At 40.3% G+C, this 21,321-nt stretch overlaps 2 protein-coding genes across 3 annotated transcripts in view; one reads left to right on the top strand and one right to left on the bottom strand.

Moving 5' to 3' along the window:
• On the bottom strand, nt 1–17,705 carry c23h10orf90 (chromosome 23 C10orf90 homolog). Its single transcript, XM_075457741.1, has 11 exons — nt 17,621–17,705; nt 16,741–17,506; nt 14,424–14,487; nt 11,866–11,957; nt 8,994–10,341; nt 6,569–6,721; nt 6,120–6,250; nt 5,486–5,657; nt 4,481–4,544; nt 2,628–2,718; nt 1–782 (listed from the first exon to the last, which is right to left on the bottom strand). The coding sequence occupies exons 2-11, from the start codon at nt 17,323–17,325 to the stop codon at nt 744–746; spliced, it is 2,739 nt and encodes a 912-aa protein (XP_075313856.1). The 5' UTR covers nt 17,326–17,506; nt 17,621–17,705; the 3' UTR covers nt 1–743.
• Nucleotides 17,706–20,327: 2,622 nt separating this feature from the next.
• The window catches only part of dock1 (dedicator of cytokinesis 1), a 189,502-nt gene continuing 188,508 nt past the window's right edge, over nt 20,328–21,321 (top strand). For both annotated transcript variants that reach the window (XM_075457886.1, XM_075457885.1), the window contains exon 1: nt 20,328–20,527. In XM_075457886.1, the coding sequence (XP_075314001.1) occupies nt 20,485–20,527 (43 nt within the window). In that variant the 5' untranslated portion in view covers nt 20,328–20,484. The remainder of the gene's footprint in view (nt 20,528–21,321) is intronic.

Below are 21,321 nucleotides of genomic sequence, written 5' to 3'. Positions count from 1 at the left end.
TTTCATGCATTCATTCAGCCAACCTTTATTTGCAATTACACCAGAAGCGCTGCCAGTACAGCCAAGTGAGAGAATATCCGTTTTTCTCGGACAAGACAAATGTCTGACAATCTTTAAAAAGCACAGATTTCATTTCACAGCTCTTGCAGTGGAATTGAAGACATTTCCAAAACCCACAAGGACTTCTCTATTACTGTGCATCTAACAAATTCGGCACTCTGTACATCTTTTAAATCTGTTCCAAACTGCTACCTCTTTAGCAGAACAATTTATCTTGGCTGGATTTGTCCAACACATTAACGGAATTAAGAAGCAAAAATATAAGATATGTCACTTTAACTTTCCTTTTTTTCTTCAGTTTGGAAACACAATAAAGTTCCGATAAGGGAAACGGGTTAAATTCCTTTTTCATTGTGCATGAGAATATGTATTTTTTATCCAGATGGGCAGAAGAATCTTGAAAGTTCTGGAAAAACCTTCAAAACAGCAGTAAGTGAGGTTAATTGATCTTTGGGGTTTTTGAAGGATTGGCATGCATTTACCTCCCAAAAAACAGATGTTAAGATGTACACTTGAATGCAATGCACAAGAGAAAACAGTGGGGGACAAATAGTGTTGTATCATGAGCTATACTGATATTTTCATTCATATTTCATAAGCAGCCCTGTGTACACTTCTTCAGTCTGCTTCACAATCAGCCTACAAGCGTTTCAATTTCTTCCTTTTCTTCGTCTTACAGTCATTCAGTTGTTGCTCCTTCGCAGAAGTTGTGCCAGCAGTTCCTGCAACAACAGGAGAAAGACTCAAATCACTGAGATGCTTCTACAAAATTATACTCGATGGCTGACGAGTCTAGTCCACACAAAAGTCCCCTCGCTGTTTTGCAATCTAATCAAGCCTGCACACACAGACACATGTTCTTCAAGGCTCAGATTCGAACCACAGTCATGTGCAGAGAGAGGAGTGAGGCCTCTCATCCACATGGTTCAGATATATCCAGCTCCCATTTCAAGATCTGCTGGATCCTCTGGCATGGCCCCTCCAGCTTTCGTTATCAACCTCAGCAGCAGTGTGGGTGGAGCAGCTGTGTGTGGGCACCCACTTTGTTTGCAGCTCGACTGAATGGTGGCACAGCGTTGTGGCTTTCTCTGCCACTGAAGGGCCTTTTGTTTCATGGGAAACACAGGCCTCATACACTTCACACAATAAGACTGTTCACGGTTTCTCTCCATAATCAGAGACAGGGTGTGCGGTGCAGTGAGACTACAATTCCTCGAGCAAATCAAACTCAAGTCTCTGGAAGGGTGACAGTTTTTGACTTCAGAGTGATAGAAAGTGACAAAAACTCAAATCTACTTTATACGCTGTGAACACCCCTGAAGTATGCTTTTTTAAAACACTCTAAACTGGCTTTTGGCTAAAGTACAACAAAATAGAAACCTTTGGCAGCACCGCCCTCTAGTGGAATAATAGAGTCATTGCACTGACTGCAAACGAGCCGTACTATCCTTCCATCCACTGTGCTTTGTTGCTGTATAGGTGGAAAAATCTTACACATAAATGCATCTCTTAGAATCACCATTTTACACTATCTCGGTAAGTCCCTCCAAATGTGAATGCAACATGAGTAGTAAATTAAACGATTTTACAGCAATATTTCTGCTAAAATCATTACCACTGTGGACACGCTGCCTTAGATCAATTTGCTGTGATGAAACTGTGTTTTTTTTTTTTAAATAGTAAAAGCAGTTTGGGCCTTTTAAACAAGCAAACTTTCTTACTTCATAAAGAGCGAAGCATTGTTTCATGATTGCACAGTAAATGCTGATTCAGAAATATTGAGAGAAAATAGGCTGTCCTGAGCCCAAGCTTTTCATTTCGATAAAGCCTCCACAAATTAGTTGAGCATCCCATCTGCCATGTTGTTTTTGTGTCTATATGACCGCACTGTGTCTCATTCAATGCTTGCCATTTCAATGAACAATAATCGAGTTTGTCAGGCATTTAAAACCTTATTTTTAAACGGGAGTCTTACTCCGAGATGAGAAAAAAACGCTTATTAGCACATAAACCCTTTAATGTTGGCCATTACTACAACACGATGAGGCTGTAAAAAAAGGATGTGTTTTTACTGGCTCAATTGCCTCTGGGTCATTTGCGCAATTAATGTTCTGTTCAGTGTGTCACACAGATGTTTGTGAGACTGTGCCAAGCTGCTGCACAATTATTGGATGTATTAAAGTATTTTTCTGAACAATAGCATAATTTCTGCACTCGTGTGTGACTAGCAGAACTACTAGAACAGAGGGATCTGTCTGCTTGCACATACAATTCTGTTTACCCTCACAACTCTGCTTATAAATGTAGGAAGATCATGATTACAAAGATTCGTATCTGCTTGTTTCAAGTCATGATTGAATCTGTTTGATGTTTGATTCGTGAAAGAATAAAACCCATCACTACTCAGTCTGGCCACTTCATTAAAAGGAAACATATATTTTCCATCATACATGTCCTTGATATTTAACCTGATAAATTCGGCAAACTTGTGGAATTTGAGGCCGAGAGAATTAAAAACAAGGCGGTGTGGGTTTGACTGATATTTTGCAGATGTGAAGAGGAATTACCTTTTTGAAAAGCTCTACTCGCTGTCTGTTGTTCATACAGACCTCCCTTTTCTTCCCCTCTTCCTTTTTCTTCTTTAGATCTGCCTGTGTGCTGTAACAAATGAGCAATCTTAGCATTAGAATGTTTCACCTCTCCTTGGAAAGGGTTTTTCTCTAGAGTAACCAGTGGGGAAACATAAACATTTAACTCAGTACAATAATCCTAGCTTTAAATGCTTGTTACTCCCCTTTAGTTAACTAGATGGATGAGGAGTTGTTGTTTTTTTAGCAGTCAGAAAAACCAATAACCTGAATAACAATCTTCACAAACAGCTGAAATGAGAAAAACTGTACTGAAAAGTATCATCAAAAGGCATAGTTTCTTAACCAAAAACTTCATGTGAAATATGCAATCCAATAAAAAGCTTTTTCAAAGCTGTTATTTCCAAATGGTGGGAGAAAACAACCCTTCAAGCAACCCTACTCATAACACCAATCATAATTCCAATAAGGCTGTGCAAAATGTTAAATAAAAACATTGATTTGTAAATCTCACAAACCAATATTTCATTTATAATAAAAAGTAGAAATCACATCCTATTCTGAAAGTGACACATTTTTCTAAAAATATTATCACATCGTTTGGACTGGGGCAATAAAAGGCTGGAAAAGTAAGGGTCGCTGAAACGAATTAGCTGGATGAACATAATGCAGCTACGAAGGTAAACTGGAAAAAAGATCAGTAAGATGAGTGGGCATAAAGAGAGCACCTTAGAGAGGCAGAGTCTCAGAGGTAGAGATGGTCAGAGGTTCAGCAAAAAAAAAAACAACAACCTATGACTGGATGCCTGTGATCTTTGGACCCTCAGGCACCACTAATTGAAAACAGGCATGTTTCTGTCATGGAAATCACTGCATGGGCTCAGGAACACTTCCAGAAATCACTGTCTGTGAACATATTTCACGGTGCCATCCACAAATGCATCATGCAAGGAAGGAGCCATCCCAGACTATCTGGTTTGTTATCATTGCTCAATTGAAAAACATCTGGAGGGGCACCATCATTGCTGAAAGGTATCCGCACATTTGAGAGCAACATGTGCTTCCCATTACCCATGTTACCCACATTTCAGCAAGACAATGCTAAATCACATACTGCGTCTATTATAACAGCATGGTTTCATAGTAGACTAGTGCTGCCTGCATCATCAAATGCTAAACGCAACAACTGTTGAGACGCTAAAATCCTATAATCAGACAAGAATTGGACAACATTCTTCTCCCAAAGATCCAGCAACTTGTCTCCTCAGTTCCCAGATATTTACAGACAGTTGTTAAAAGATGAGGGGATACTACACAATGGTAAACATGATCCTTCCCAACTTTTTTGAGACGTGTTGCTACCATCAAATGTATGCCAAGTTAATGTTTTCCTTGAAATAGTAAATCATCTCACTTTCAATATTTGACGTGTTTTCTATGTTCTATTTTGAATAAAATCAAATAAAACATTGGTTTGAGTTTTGCAAATCTCTGCACCCGGTTTTTATCTACATTTTAAACATTGTCACAAGTTTTTTTTTTTGGAATTACGGTTGTTTTTCAATGTATTCTGCATAAATCCACACTTACTCTTCGCTATGGATTAAGCAAGAAAATAAAGAGACGAGGCATGTCAGCAAGGAAGAACAAAACTGTTTAATTGGAGCACAGGTCTTGACAGATAAACAGAAGCAGCATATTGTGTATAGAGACGTCACTGATACAGGCTCAGCCCTCACATGCAAAAGCGATGAAAAAAGATAAGAATGAGTCCGCTGACAAAGAGGAAGCATCAGCCAGAGTGTCGAGGTAGAGATGGAGATGGAACTCACTGCTTGGATCTGAGCGGCATCGCATTTCGAGAAATGTCTCTGTCTCTGGGTCTGAGAAGGTTACCTGGGAACATAAGCGAGTACACACACATTCACACACACAGGTACACACAATGTTCATCAAGTTAAAGGGACTGAAGCATGGCTGTCAGCTTGTCCTGGTAACAGAAGAGACTGACAACAGGGAAATGTTAAGATATTCAGACAGAACACGTGGGCTTATTTCCATTCTAGGCATGAAGTCCATCATCGTTATAGCTTTTATAATACGTTTTATGACATTAATAAGTCTGCAGGCACAACAATCTTTCATCTGTCACTTTCCCCGCTATTGGAGCTACTGGTGTGTCTTTCAGTTATGGCCAGTAGAGGTCAGCGAGAGCTATAAAATCTCAAATACCAGCCTTTGAATTCTTTATTGTTTACTGTGAAGCCTGGCACGTCAAAAGGCATTTGGAGGTTTCGCATACCAGTGCTGACCATTTTTTTTAATTGACAGGGACTTGAATACATTGTAAACAGTTTGTGCACATTAAAAATATTTGTTTCCGATCTCACTTCAGGCCTGAGGTGGCTTTTATTGTATTTAGTCACAGCTTACTGGCCCAGCATGGCAGATAATGTAAGTCAGGCTGAACTAACATTTTTCCTCTTTCCTTATTATTTACTCCTTCAGCTTTACTTCTTAGTTGTACAGTTCTTGAGTGGCTGCAGAAAATCAGTTTTTTGGAAAAACTACTGCGAAGTGAGAATTTTAGGTTTCTGTGTAGAACATTTAATCTCTTTCCAACAAAGAATGAAAAGAACTGTATTGTTACCTATTTGTAGTTTAAAATAAAATAACACCCCTGAAAAACAACACTGACTGCCAACCAACTCCCATTGCTCTTTGTTCTAAATCAGCATATGAGTGATTAGTCATGTGGCAAACAGCCACTGCAGCTGCACAGGGACAATGGACAGCACAGTGGTTAAGAGAGGTGAAGTTGGCTGCTGGCACATTACCGTTCACAGAGGTAGACTTGGTGCTGCGGGCACTCTTAGGCCTGAATGTTGCACCCTCTTGTTGCTCCTCCATATCCGACGGCACCCTTCTTTCCTGCACCTTTTGCTCCAGGTCTCGCACTCTGCCCTGGGACCGACTGATGAAGTCTGGTCTTGACCTCTGCAGTGCTTCCTGCCAAAGCATAAAACATATAGCTTCTCTTGACAAAATAGTTGAGCCTGAGCAGCACATTTAACTCCCCATGCCCTTGAACATACAGCACTAAGACGTTCTTAAGAAAACTCATGAACTTGCGACAAGTGTGTTTTTCCTTTTTCGTTGTCATTATCAAGATCACCAGTTTGTTGTTTCCCAACTTTTCTCTGCTATTTAGATAATTCATCATGAAAAAAATAAATTCAAACTCTAAAAAGCCCTCTAAAATGAAAACTAAACAGCTTAAGAAGAACTGTTTATAACACCTGCAACAGAGGTTAACATATATACTGTATATATTGTCTTGCTTGAAGTGTCAAAGCAATATCAACTCAGATATATGCTCCCACTTTATATACCTAACATTTTCACAGAGAATGAAATCCCCAGGTATTGTTTCCTTGTTTTATTAACTCAGGAAATAACCTCTGAACTCACCTGAAGAGAAATAGCTTCAGCTGACCTTTCATGGTCCAGCACCAGTGGAACAAATGCAGCATGAGGCTGCTTGTGGTGTTGTACCTCGGTTTGCTCAGAATTGGGCTTTGGACACTTCCCGTCATCCGTCTCTACAAAGAAAGAGGAAATCAAATAGTTTGTGTTTAATTTATACATTGCTTGGCTTGAATGCAATGCACAGTTGCTCAATAGCCCCTTTGGCCTGCCATGGTGTATTACTTGCTGGCATGAACTATACACTGGGGGTGCAGTATTAGAGAGCAAATTCAATTTCGCTGTATCTGTATTGTCAAATTAATGTAGCTCTGAAAACAAAGTGTTGAGCCTGCAACATTCTTAGTTAATTGTGATAAAGATTAATGCTGTATAATAACAGGGTGAGGAAATATGAATACACACACATATATATTAGAGGTGTGTAAAAATACCAGTAGTCCCCTGGGGTGATATAGCCGAGTCCTTCTCAGAATTGCCACTTGATGTTTTCTTCTTACTAAGTTGTCTCTGGAGTTTGATATTTGCTATGATGGCAGCTGCGTTGAGTGCAAGCACCTCCTCTTGAGACTGATGGGAGTTGGGCTCTGAAACGCAAGAGAGCTTTGATGTACTCGAGGAGTAAGTAAAACAGTCTCCCTGGCCGTTATTGAGCTTTCATTTGGCTGCTCTGCACAACAGGCTGATTTTAACACAATTTAATAACCTGCCTCATTTTATGGTCGACTGTATAAAACGCTAAATACAAATTACGTTGCCTTTGGCCTTGTGATTATTTGACGACATTCTTAATGAATGCGATTAAAGAATAATTAGTCATTTCATGCGGAGAAAACATGATAGAGGAAGAAACACTTGTTCAGCAGAAAACACCCTCTACATGTTCATGTGAATATTGAATTCAGCTTTGTTTTTTTATTGTTCTTTGTAAATTCAAATGAACAAATAGCATGCATGTTTTAGAAACAACAACAAACTAATCTATATCTGTTCAGTGCTGTAGACTTGAAACTTTGACTTACGTAAATGTATTCTTTTTTTCTCATGATGTAATTTTGTCATGCATTAAACAAAGATGTCACGATTTACTTCAACATAAGAGAAAGAAAATTAAAGAAGCTTGTTGTCTTTCATGCAGAGAATGTTCTTTTATTGAATACGAAGCTATACCCGTGAACGTAGCCAGCCAAGTCTCACAAGAATATGTAAAACTACAAATTTTCAAAATGTGGTAGTGGCAATATCACGGCCCAGAAATTGTGAGATACCAAACAATTTGTATGGTATTTTATTATGGCAATGGATCTCGATCCAACAAACCTCAGATCTGTTTTACCTAAATCCCACCAGCACATCCACAGCCCAAATAGGGGAGGAAATATTTCTGAACACTCCTGGAGGCTAGAAAGCCCTAGCATGTTCTCATTTTGGTCTATGTGGTGGATGCTCTTACCACCACCACCACATCGTGTTAGTATTTATTTATTCTATATTTGCATTTGAGATAATTTGAATGATTTACTTACACTTGTTCTTTTGCTTTGAGGTGCTGCAAATTGAGATGAGCTGGAGGAGGAAGCCTGGAACATACCACTCTTTCTAAAAGACTGGGGAGGGGAACTTTATTTGTTAAATTTGGCCTTAGTTTCTTAATTTTGTCACTTTAACATTCACTTATTATTTGTGCTAAGTTAAAGTTAGTTTTGCTTTATTTGTTTTATATTTTGCTGTAGGTAATTTTGTAACTTTTCCCTTTTATTATGCTCCCTCATGTGGCAGATTTGGGTTACTCCGTCCCTATTTAAGCAGCCTTTGGTTCTTTGTTTGGAGGTCAGTTTTTGGTTGTGTTGATAGTGTTAAATTAGTTGACCTCATTTTTGTTGGGCCCAAATTTGTTTTTTTTTGTATGATTAAATTGTTATTCATATTTGACTTTTTTGGATTATACATTTTTGGAACTATAAAATTGAAATTGTTCCTCATTTTTTGAATACCTTTGTCCTTAATTAAGCACGGTCCCTCACAGTCTATAAAATAGTTTTTCCCTGATTCATCTGCCAGTTCATTATCAGCTAATAAAGAATGATCAAGCCATCAGTAAAAAATGTTAAGAGTGGACACATGAAGCTGGAACAGCTCCACAGGCTGGCACAGCATCAGTGATATTGCTGGCGTGAGGAGTGCGCAAAACCCAAAGGATAGACAATACCCTCCCTATTCACAGCCACACCGCCCCACTGCTGTCTGGCAAGTAATACAGAAGTGTCCTCTACCCTACCACAAGACTTGAGTTTCTTTCCTTAATCTGTGAGAATACTGAATTTATCCTCCACTCTGTCTTTGTGGTTTGATTGCTCATCCTGCTTTGCAGGATCTTAGTACCAAACTCTACACCTCACCATAACGCTTGATTTTTTATTTTTTTGGTCATATTTAGCGGCTTGTCATTTTTCTTCTTTCCTTGAGCTTCAAATGAAGAGTGGAATGGAATAAATTATGTATGCCAAGAGATGCGTGGTAAAATGAAAGAGGGTGAAAATGAGAAAGCATGGCTAGGTGATAATGGGTTCTTTGCACATATCATGCTTGATATTGGCAAAGATATCCGGCACGAGTGTTAAGTGCACTCACGATAAATGCAAAAGGGGACCTTATAGCAATCTACTAAATGTCAATTAGACATCACGTTTTAAAGACAGTTTCAAACCTGAGAAAGTGTGTAATTACGTAGAGGTAGAACGCACAGCTGGTACAAAGGAAGTGCATATTTAGACACTGCAGTTCTTCAAAGAAAACATCAGACACAGATGAGCATGCATGGTGATAAGGAGATTGTAAGAGTGGAACGCAGAAACCTACCCGGGGCCTTGATGAGAGTTAGACTGGGGGATACTCTCTGCATTCTATCCAGTGATGGAGGCAACCTTTCCTTTTTGTCTCTGGTTGGTTTAAGGGTGTCTGTCATCAGCTGACCTGCTTCTTTCATGGCTTTTTCAGGACTGATGAAACCACTGTCAGAGCTCACAGGGTTAATATAGGTCTCTTGTGGAAGCCTGAAGCTCAAATTCCTGGCAGCTGTTTGCGTGACATTCTTCTTGCTGGGCTCAGTGTGTCCAATGAAATTGCCATAGCAGCTCAGTGGTCTGTGCGGCCTGTCCGTTCTCTGTCCGTCAGCCTTTGAAGAAACCTCTGAGGAAGTGGGTGCTGCTAGGGCAGGCTGGTTGCTAACAAAAAGACTCAGTGTGGATCTGTGCAGAGCATCACCTGTCTCTACATTTGAAGTGATTTGATTTGGTGCTACATCTGAGTTTTCTATGGAATTCAGATAGTGATATGAATTTACTTCATTGTTTTCTGTATGGTTTCCTTGACTCCATGTGCTGTTGTTCTTATACACTCCCTCAGTGTAGCTGTGTCTGTATTCTGGATACCTGAAACCCAATTTGGTGGGACTGTAGCTTTCCTTATGCTCTGTCACTTTGATGATGGTGGCCTTTCTTCTGCGAACCACTGTGTCCAAAGAATGGCTTGGTGGTGGTGTCCCTGCCTTTCTTGTGCTTGTGCTTGGGCTTGAGCTGGATATCACCCTTCTCTCTGTCACTTTGACTATGGTGGCCTTCCTTTGCACTGTTACGTGTCTGGAGTTTTGGTCCATGGGCTGTTGATCTAAGGGAGGAGAAGGAGACTTGCTGGACTGGGAAGAGAGGCTGCAGGTGTTGGATCCAGGTAGACTGGCCGATCTGCTCACTTTTCTGGAGGAGATTGTAATTGAGGAGAAGCCAGCTTTGTTCTGAGGGATGATTGTGGTCACAGCCGAACTTGACTGTATGTCCGCCGACCCTTTACTATTATCTGTCCAATACTGAGGGGCCGTTGCCTTTATGGGCTGAACACTGCATGTCCTTTGTAAATGAGTATGTGGCTTGTTTGCATCCGTGTCATTTGTTCCTTGTCGCAGAGTGTGATGACTGCTGGGATCAGCAGAGGTTGTACGACACAGAGGCGAATGCTGGATGGGCTCGACGCTGGTTGCTTTCAGCAGATGGGACTTCACGTTGAGGTCTGAGTTGGTCCCTGTGGGAAGCTCATTGAACTTATCGCCTCCAGGGAAAGCTGAAACCCTGTTGGCCTTCCAGCCTCTCCTCAGAGCTTGCCAGCTGACTGGTCCGTCCCCCTCATTAGCAGAAAAGCTCAGTTTTTCTGGCACCTACAGCATGTGGGTGAAAGAGATTCTATGTGAAAAAAAAAACTCAAATATGCATGGAAATCCCCTCACACACTCCTATTGCTAATGTCTTATGCTAAAACATTCAATCAACACAGTAAAATGGATGCTGTAGATTCATTTTTGTAATTTGAGCTGCTTCTTTAAAGTGCTAAGAACAAAATTTGGACAGTATCCTAACTTAATATGGCATGAGATATTCACAATATGACATCTCGCTAATACTGGATATCAACTGCAAGTCAGATGTCTTGCCTTTCTGCAGGGCTTTGCTGTTTGTTCTTCAGTCAGATGACTCTCTCCATGCTTGACACAGTGACTGCCCCAGTAGCAGTAGAAGCAGCAGCAGGCAAAGCCAGCACACAGTGTGACTTATCCCTCACAGAATAACAATGAGACTCTATCTTCAATAGAAACTAAGTGGAAAAGCAAAGATTCTGGTCCTTGGGCTAAATGATTCTGATGGTGCTTATGGAGCATATAGAGGAACACTAATGTCTCTGTGAAACACAAACAGGTTCATGATACAGCATACCTTCCCAATCCCGCATAAAAGTGTTGCATGTACCATCCTAATAACAGGACAAGTCCAACATGGGTGAAGGAATAAACCTTTCGAATAGTAATACCTGTTTCCAAAGCACTGTAGGACCATCAATAGGTTGAGGTTGCCGGTTGAAAAATTGAGGATTTGATGCAATAACATTTCTTTGATTAAGCCAAGTTAAAAACACATTATGATGTTAAATATCTGCCATCTTTGGTTTTCTAAAAGAAATTTACAGGGCCACACTAGTTTTTCATGTTTTTTTTTTTCTTGTTTTTTTTTACTAAAAACTGGCATAAATTGTCTTCAAAGCCACACGTATGCTATCAAAGGGATTTTAGATTAATTTAATTGTGAAGCCACCGAAAGAGAGAAAAAGAGAAGCACCAGAAAAGTACACAAAAGTATACAAAATTTGGTGTGTGGATTATTGTTTGTTTGCTTCCCAAATCTGAAATGATAAGATTTTGCAGATTTTATCCCCAAACTCTTAGTCTTAGATTAGCAAACCAGCCTTTAAAAGGGTGACTTGTAACATAGAGCACATTTATTTTGTTAATGAGATGAACAAAAATGAGAAGCCATGTGACGAAAGTAAGAGGAAGCCAAATAAACACAATGAAAATAAGAATGTTCCTTCTCTCCCCATTGTTTAAAGGAAAGTTTATCTCAGAGTTTCTGTACAGTATGAGGCCCTCATTTTTTCAAATACTGAGTGTCCTGACAAGCCGATGCAAATAATTAGAACTCCCGCATTTAGCAACATGAGAATGAGATACAGGCCTAAGCATGTTAGACTATTACACAAGGAGAAATAGACATAATTTCACCACATCATCTAGACAAGAAAAGTATGTACTTTCCAACACTCACAGATCCACTGATCTTATGTTCTACTTTTGTGAAGTGTATCTGGTTTATCCAGTGCTTGATGATAGAAAGCAGTTAAAAAGAGTTACCTTTTTGATACCAGGAGAGCGTTCATCAGGTGTCTGCCACGTCTTCACACCCAAAGCACTTGGACTGGTATGACTTCGCTCCGCCTCTCCATCTATGTATCATGGCAAAACAAATACATTTCTCACAAGACAAGTTCCCTCTATCTCTCTTTAGCCCTTGTACAAACATACTCATCCATCAATACTCTGACTGTATGGAAATGTTGACACTGTCAATAATTGACACTGGGACAGTAAAGTGACTTAAGCACCACCCTGGAGTCACTCTTTAGCTTCCTGAGTAGATGTAGAAACTGAATTGGTGTGCCTCTCAGCACTAACTGATACTCTATTGCCACCCTGTCTGCTTGCTTGACTGCCTTTCCACCTGCTGCTGTTACCATAGCGACAGGTTCTCACTTTGGGCTTCCCCTTGAATGTTGTGCTGATAATCCATGGTGTGTTCCGTTTTAAGGGGGAAAATGAGAGACGAGGTGAAAATTGCACCACTTTTGCAACCACGATTACAGCTGGGAAAGTGTTCTGAGAGTTGTTTTAGGTGACTCTGGCCCTTTTGACACTTTCATCCATGTGTTACCATCACTACATGTCTAATTTCATTCTCTTTAAAGAGTCCTTCACTAACTCATGCCTCCCCCTCCTCTATAAGAGCTTCTCTCATTATGTTCAAATAGCTCAAATAACCATTTTTCTGAATCAACAGCTGATACGGAGAATGTAACGTGTCAAGGCCATATGGAAAATACCATTTTATTTCATTATCCTCCACATATTCGTGTAAACAGGGTGAAAATTGCCCCCCCTGTTCAAACAAGAAGGAACTTAAAACACAAAATCCAATTTTCCAATCATTTTCTTATTAACATCAGGCCATTTGATGTTTGCAGAATGTGTTTTTTATAGAGGCAGAGGCCAATAAAATTCTGCAATAAGACCTTGAGTTTGATTAAAACAGCTCCTGGAAGGCTTGATAGCAAGAACTGGAAAAGGGCTTTTGAGAGAGGAATTAACAAGCTGCAGTGCAAGTGTGTAATTTCTTGCTGATATGATTGTGGTTTGAATTTTATTTGGTTTCACATGCTGGGCAGTGGATTTAGAAGTACTGGAAATTGAGCGAAAGCTTCTACTATCAAAACAAACTTGGATTCAAGGAGATTTTTTGTTTCGTAAAGATCAACTTCATTCATGTCACTATTGGTGTGTCATCCAAAGCCAAATTATTGCACCTGCATATTTAACTGGCAAGCAAGACATATAGATGAAAGCCTTGAATACAAACTACATTTAGAAAATAAAAATGCTTATACTCAAACACGATTGCACTTTTTATCTTGTCACCTCAGTGTGTAGCTGAAAAATTTAAATAGCAGAATACATGATGTCAGTAAGGTTTATAAACAACTGCACTGCCTATCAAAGTTCCTTGCTGCCATACAGATGGATTGCTTTGATTTCTGTGAGTAGCCTGAGCCGAGCCAGGATAATCTATGTGTAAACAAGGATGAGGTTGAAAGATCAAGACTCACATCAAACCCAGAGACTGCGGGCTGCCATGTTCAAAGATTAACAGGGCTCCATCTCCAATCATTCTGCATCTCCACTTATCTTTCTGCCTCTTCCCTCCATCCCCACCCAACCCATTTTTTCTCAACTTTTCAGGCCTAATAGTGTCCATTTCCTTTGCCTGAAATGCTGCCAGAATACCCCTGGACTAGCCTGGGAATTCCCATGCTGCTTTGCGCGCGATTTCATTCACACTGCAAATGCAGCCTGGAAACCACCGCCCTTATTTTTGCCTGAGTTAGGGAACCACAGAACGGGGGGGCAGCAAGACAATGACGACGTCTATGCGCGACACCGAAGCTTGTAGAGTGTTAATCCAACATGGCAGCGGACACAACGTTACCGTTCGATGCAGCCTTAGAAAGTGTTTTAAGTAGCTTAAAACGCAAGTATACTTTTAAAAAAGAGCAACGTTTGGCATGGAAAGATTTCATTGCCAAGAAGGATGTATTTCCACGTCGAATTTCTGTTCCTCTACATACGTCATCTGGTATAAGTGATACAATTGGCTATGAATCGCGCGCAAAGCAGCATGGGAAGAACCAGACGCCATTTGATAGACATTCGTAGCGCCCAATAAACGGCTCTAGGCATTCGTAAACCACGCCTCAAATACGAGAAAATGCACACCTAGTTCCCAGACCACCATCTCATCGAGATGTGGACGCATCAGCCAGGCTACCCCTGGACAGCAGTCATGACAAATTTTACTTGAACTTGAGAGGACATGGACAAACCTGTTACAAGGCGCTGATTAGAAGCACGTAAACTGAGTTGCACAAGTCAGCACTGAAAAAGTGTCCTTCCCTCTCTGCCGTACTCGGCCCTTAAAGTTACAGTGTTTAAACTGAGCCTTTTAGTCATTTGTGAGAGAGAGCTGCTTCATGTTTTTAGATTTGCTTTCATTTTTGGCTTTTGATCTTCTTTTGGAATTCCAGATCAAGTAAAAAGCAAAAAACAGCTTTTGCAATGCCATGAAAAAACTGCATACTCACCTGGAGCCCAGGGTCTGGCTTGATTTCTCTGGAGTGCTGGAGTTATGGGTTGCTTCAGTTTCACCTTGATATAAAAACATTTCACAGAAATGTAGGTTTGTGTTAAGCGTATATGGTCTGTTCTAAAAAAAGATAGAACGTAGATTATTTTCCCAAGATGCATTTTAAAGGGTGGTTTCACATTTTGTGAAAAAAACCTATTCCCACAGTACTGTGCAAAAGTCACTCTTCGTTTTTTTACATGTTGCCAGGAAAACTGAATTTGCACTGAATTATTGAAACACGTGCAGACACGAGTAGAAATACAGTATGTAAGGCAAAAAGAGTTTGTAAAATTCGAAGTAGCCTGGAAGTAAATATTTAGTACATTTAGTACACAAACTTTCTTGTAACTTCTTTAAGTACTGTTCAGGAATAGTTCTCCAGGCTTCTTGAAGGACATTACAAAGCTCTTCTTTGAATGATAACTGCCTTTTGTTCTGTTCTCCGTCACTCTCAGATACTGTTTATCTACTGTAGATAGTTTTCTCAGCCTGCCACTTCTTCTTTTGTCCTAAACTTGTCAAAACTCTTCAGACTCTTTTAAAAACATGTCAAGTTATGCCATTTTTTGGCTTATAGTGCTTTGATAATCATCTTGTTGGTGCAAAAATACCATTTCATGTCAATCTGTGTTATCTTTGGTAGTCTTCGTAACTAAAGAAAGGTCGTACCTTTTCAAAATGCTACTAGCAACAAAGTGCCTCAGGATTCTGTTTAGAATGGTCTTTTCACTAAGCTGTCTCTTATGTGTAGACATAACACTTGTTCATCCCTTGACTTGGTTGCCTCTTTATCCCTGAATGTTGCACAGGTCAGTGTAAAATGGCTTAACTAACAGCCTGGCACATTCCTCCGAAAATGGTCAAATACATCGACTGAACGGAAAGTGAGTGGAAAAAGCAGCCAAAGAAAACTTTGAAAAACTCTCAGAAAGCCTGAAGAACTATTGATCAAGGCAACCTTTATAACAATTACAAGTCTGTCTCCGTGGAAACAAAATAGAAATAAATAAAGCCGTGGATCAAGACGCTTGCACTGAATTCTTAAATAAGACAGGAAGCTAATAATTAAGCAACATTGTAATGTAAACTTTATTGGCTGGGAAAAAGCTGACTTCATAGTTTTCTGGGGTTATTTTCTGAGTGGAGAGTCACAAGGGAAGGGATGTGCTTTGTGCATCAGTTCTGTCAAACCTCTGGTACAGCACTGCAACTTATTGATTTTGAGCCATATTATCAGTTCACTGGGTAATACAGTGCTCCCATTGAATTATCTTTCTACATTGACCTGCATCCTCTGCGGGCACAAGGCTCAATCTCTGCCTTTGCAGCTCCAAATTAGTCGTAAACCTTTCAAGAATGCGTGGAGTTCCTGCAGAGTAAGCTGTTTTCCAAGAATGCCAGAGCTCTGCCTTCTCCCTGGGTGACTGAGACTTGACTACAAATGGCTCTCTGTGGAAGTCTTTGTGTGCTACTCTGTTTTGCTTGACGCAGAACACCATCACCTCCATTGGACAACATTTAACTTCAGACTTACAGAGCTTACACTGCCTCTCTAACATGTGAGAATCACAAAAACTGAGGGGATGTCAGTCAAAAATCCAGGTTAAATCAGCTGAAAGTCTCTGCAAAGGCCTGAACAGACACACAAGCTGTTCAACACAGCACACAGAATTCTCGTTCTTCTAATTAAGAGTAAGGGGGCCGGAGACAACTGAGACTGAGTGGGAAGCTTAATTATAGAAAAGTGAGGGATATGACTCTTGTGTGTGTGTTCTGTGAACTAAAAAGAAAAATATTCTGAAGGAAGGCTAAAAGAGCCCATATCTTTCTCATTTGCAGTTTCATTATTTTGTTTGTGGCCTGTTAGATAAAACATATGATAATGCTGAATAAAAAACACAGATGTTTTTGTTCTTTTTAAGCTTTGTCTCTTTCGAGACTCCCCTTCCAGTCTGCATTGGTCTGCCAGTCTGCAATGAGCGTATTGATAAAAAAAAAAGGAGACAGCAGATGATAATTTTTTTGTTAGAGATGTGCTAATCTAGACCCTTGTCAGGTATTATGCGAATGTGTTTTGTGGAGATGTCATTGGGTAAAGGAAGAAAATAAGAGGAAGAGAATAACTCATTTGGTGTGGACAGTGGGCTTTGTTACTCTGCAGACCTTTTACATTCAAACAAAGTTATACAACTTACTGAAGGTAAATGGAAAACTCACACAATCAAATCTGACTTCTTCAAGACTCTGTCAGTATTAGATTTTGTGTGTCTTACTTGGCCTGCAGAGTGGTCCAAAAACTGTTTTTGGCTGCGAGCATCCTCGACCATCATCACTCTCCTCTGAATTGGCAGCCACCCAATTTTGACTGGAGCAAGATAACTGAGCTGAGCTTGTTCCTTACTTGGGGCCTGCATGACATGAACTCTCTCTCGGCTTCCTCTGCACTCTGGAGGGGGAAAAAATCCAGTTTGGAGGGACTCTTGGCTTTCCTGTGAGCTCCCAAACACGCTTGAACTCCCACATGAAGATGAGTCCCTGCTGTAAGAGGGAAAGCCTGTTTGTCTCCAAGCGCGTCCGGTTGGCTCTCTGTCAAGAACGGGCATGGATATTGTCCGATCATTGAATAATGGATCACAAACTGGGTCTCTATCTTTGCTCTGAATTGTCTGCAGGTGCTCCAGCCAGTTGTCCAGCTGCCCTCCTTCAATGGCGCTCTGAGGCCGAGGTGCACGTAGGGGGTGAGAGGCACCGGGCGAACGCTCCTCCTCTGATGTCAAGCTGTCCCAGTAGGACTCATCTCCTGATCTCCTCCAGCCTGGCGCTCTCCTTAGGTGTGCAGCTGGCCTGCGGAGAGTCATCTCTTTGTTTGTCAGGTAACCCCTCACTGGTTTCAAGTTTCAGCCCTCAACAAAGGCCCTTTACAACAGACGGATTAATGAGAATCCCCTCGCTTAATTGGATGTATCACTATGATTCATTCCAGAAATCCACGGCAAAGAATTGAATACAAGAATAATGGAGGTCATCTTTGTTTTATATCTGCAATGAAAAGGTATCAGCCACAGTTCAGAATTAGAAATGGGTAAGCATTAATATAGTTCCTAAAACACACCACAATTTCCTGCGTTTACAACATGGTGATGCTGTGCTTACCTGTTACTGACAAACCATCTTTTTTTACTTGACTCCAACCCTCCTCAGTCCGTAGCGCTCAGCAAGTAAACAGTCTCTGTCTTGATATAAAGTAAGTGCTGGTGGGTACTGTCTCCACTCAGGCGTGGAGCAATGCGAGGGACGCTTTGGGGAACAAAAGAGTTACTGAGCACAACAACTGAACATCCAATGCCAAGAGCAAGAGAGAAAGACTCTGAAGAAAAGCCAAGCTGGAAAAAGAAAAACTGGGTGATGCGCTACACGACGTAGCAAAATCTTCTTTTAGACAAGGACACGAGTTAACGCTCAGTATTTAACTACCAAACCTGCTTATTTTGAGTTTATGCAAGTCAGACACATCGTACAATGTTTATAAGAGCAGATCAAACTTCCTGACATTCAGGCGTCCTTACAAATAAATGAGCATCACTAATGAGCAGATTATCCATGTTATTCCATGACTCACTTACTGTGTAAGAAATCCTCTCTATTGAATTCCCCTGTTTCTTCTCCTCCCTATGATCTCGTGGTTAGTAGCTGATGATGAGTGTTGCTATCCTCAAGGGTCTATGCAAACCCTGTGACTGGCAAGATGGTCATAAAATGGGCCAGTGTGCTCATGGATAAGTAACTGTGACCCACATGATGTCCCACAATGCATAAGTGAAAAGTATTTACAAAACAGAAGAACTTGGTTGACGCCGAAGGGAAGATTCTTCTGCAGATTTTATTCAAAACCAGTTGAACGCAGATCTGTGAACTTCTTTCAGAAAAAAACCCGACGCTTGCTTTGATGTTTAATAAATTTCAGTGTTTCTCACTGCACTGACAGTCCCTTTAAGTCTTTAAAAGCAATTTTCATGTAAGGAGGAATAACAGTTTCTGAATATGTCTTTTAAAGACAGAGATTAAACATACTGTAGATATCTTTGATAACATTTGCCTTGACCTTTTTTTTTTTTAAACACCTTATCATCGAGAGAAGCTACAAACGGAATGAGAATTGAAGATTTGACAGCAACTTGTGATCTTTTATTCTGTGCTGCCCAGGAGATAACATCAAATCTAATCAAACTCGATTATGACACTTTAATAAAAATGTTTTAAAAAAAGAAAAGAAAAAAGGCTGTTTTTTGTAAATTAGAATAATCTTGAAAGATGCAGCCCCCTCTGCTGGCAGAACTTCAACATAACAGATCAAAGAAGGTTGAGAAACAGGGAAGGCATAGGGTCATAGGTTGAGAGACTTCTATAAAAAGATAGGATGAAACCAGAAGAGTCGTCAGTTGTGAAAATAATATGAATAAACATGAGAAAAGTCAAATGCTTGCACAAGTACACAACACTTATGTCTTTTATTTAGCACCTGCAGCTTTGATAAACAACTCTTATTCATTCAGATCATCCCTAACAAGAAAAAAAAAAAGGCTCAACTGGGCTCTCTTAGCTTCATCATTACTTACTAAAAGGGCAGGAAATGGTCACAGGCCACATGAATTCTAATTCTGTGGCTGAACTATTCAGAGGAACAACCTCTCTTTGAGCGTGCTTACTGTTTACTGGATAACATCAGGAGGTTGACATGTGATACCTTCACAAACGTTTCTTACGAGATAGGAGTAGGTTTCATTGGTGTGTGTGTCATTTGGGTAGTTTTACAATAATGATTGTAATTTGCAGGTAATTTTGCCAACAGCTTTCAGCTCTGCTGAACTTATGTAGACGTTACAGCTTGGATTGCTGTATTTGCTACATTTCAAAGCCCTGCTTTTTGCCATTGCAATTGGTGGCGGAGCCAGAACATTTTTAGACCATTACTCTCATTGGGGTAGTAAAGGAACTAATGTTTCATTATTGTTTTGCCTAAGTGACATACAGCTGGAGGATATATTGTTCATTTTTGGTCATGTGACAGCACACCGTGTTTATATAACCCCTCGATTGATCAAATGAAATTAGGAGCAGTCTCTAATGTTAAGCCTCCGGAACTGCTAATAGAAGTCATGAGAATTGTATATCTAAAGTACACAGAATAACAAAAGATATATAGTGCTTTGCTCAGTATTATTTCTCTACTTATTCTTTAATTCTAACTGGTTTTACTTCTTGGTATAAGGGGTTATTCTTATTGTAGTTCATTGTTTTTATCTGTTTACTCTTTCAGTATTGAAAACGTCTTTTGTATTGAGGTTTTGGTACTTTAAAAAGCCCCCCAAAAGGACTATGTTTTAAATTCAGAACACAGTTCCTTATTGTTTTGTGCAGAAACGATGAGTTTCAACTCAGAACTCTACTTCTACAAACACAGGAGTAGTCCTGTGTTGATTGTCCGGGGTGGCCAATGCTGTGGGCCGGCTTAGGGAGGGGACGACCACCGTGGCCATATTTGGCTCCGCCCCTGAGCTGTTTAATGTTTTTGTTTGTTTGTTTGTATTTTTATTCGTAACTTGTTTATTCAGTGGTTTTGTTTGGGTATAAATATATAACACACACACACACATATATATATATATATATATATATATGTATACATATTGTATGACATATAGGTTTATCGTTAGGTTAATATGCTACCACGTATATACTTTTTAGTTTTTAGTTGTGTAGCAGCTTCGTCTAATTAGTTTAAATAGCAGTGAAACTTTGGTAGGATGCCTGCAGCATGAACGCCTACAGAGTGCAAAAGTTGTGTTCCCTTCCTCCCCCTTGCGGAGCGTCCTGTCAGTGGTGGAAAATGGCTGCTCGGAGCAGCTCCCCAAAGCTCGGAGAAAACTGAAAAAAAAGTCCACATTCTTTAAAGGAAGTCCTTTCTGGAGCTTTTTCAGCTGGCGAAACGACAAGTTGAGGAAGCCCCGACAGTGAGGATGTCTCGCTGGGTGCCTACCAAGAAGGAAAAGTATGGAGTTGGTACGTAAGAAAACTTGCATGCTCCATCGTTAGCTCGTACTAGCCCTCCGCTCTCAGATTGCACAAATTAGGGAAGGATTGTGATTAGGACAGCCTGAGTGGTTCTCACAGGGCTGTTCACAGTTCTTTTTCAAATCAGATTTGCCTTAAGCGGGTGAATGCAAATCACATGAGTGGTAACTGCCCGATAGTTTGCATGAAATGTATAACAAGGGTTGTGTGTGTGTGTGTGTCTTTTGTGAAGAAGAGAACTGTGTGTGGATTGGGAATTGTTAGAGGCGCGCCTAGTTGGAGAGCTGTTTCCTGTGTTACAGGGCCTCCGCTACAAATGAACTACTTACAGGCTACGCATTGCTATCAGCTGTTAACTTTGTTGGCTGTTTGTGTTCATCGCCTAGTCTGATCCGTAGAGAATGGTTTTGTGGTTGATCATTTCTTGCCACTTCCTCAAAAGCTTGGAGACATGGCCCGACATGGCCCGAATACACTCCCATACACTCAACTTCCACTCTCTCCGTTAGGGAAACAACCAAACACCACAAAGAGCGTCTGCTGCTAGTGATACTGAAGTCCTGCTCAAGAGTTTAGTACATGAAATGTTCCACAGGGACATGGTTTAATCTGATGGTCAATGTACTTTATACAGCATTAACTGAGGTACTCCAGGGTTAATGGTGGTATTCTGCTCTTTTATTCGTGTAAAAGTACCAAAACAGCTACGGAAACTTACTCAATTTCAAGTAGACATCGTGCATGAAAAGTCATACTTATGACCTCTTATGATTATTTATGCT

Source organism: Odontesthes bonariensis, chromosome 23 (assembly GCF_027942865.1).
Source record: "Odontesthes bonariensis isolate fOdoBon6 chromosome 23, fOdoBon6.hap1, whole genome shotgun sequence".
In the NCBI taxonomy this organism is placed as follows: Eukaryota; Metazoa; Chordata; class Actinopteri; order Atheriniformes; family Atherinopsidae; genus Odontesthes; species Odontesthes bonariensis.
Note: the sequence above shows the minus strand (reverse complement) of the source record. Positions and strands in the feature narration are given on the sequence as shown.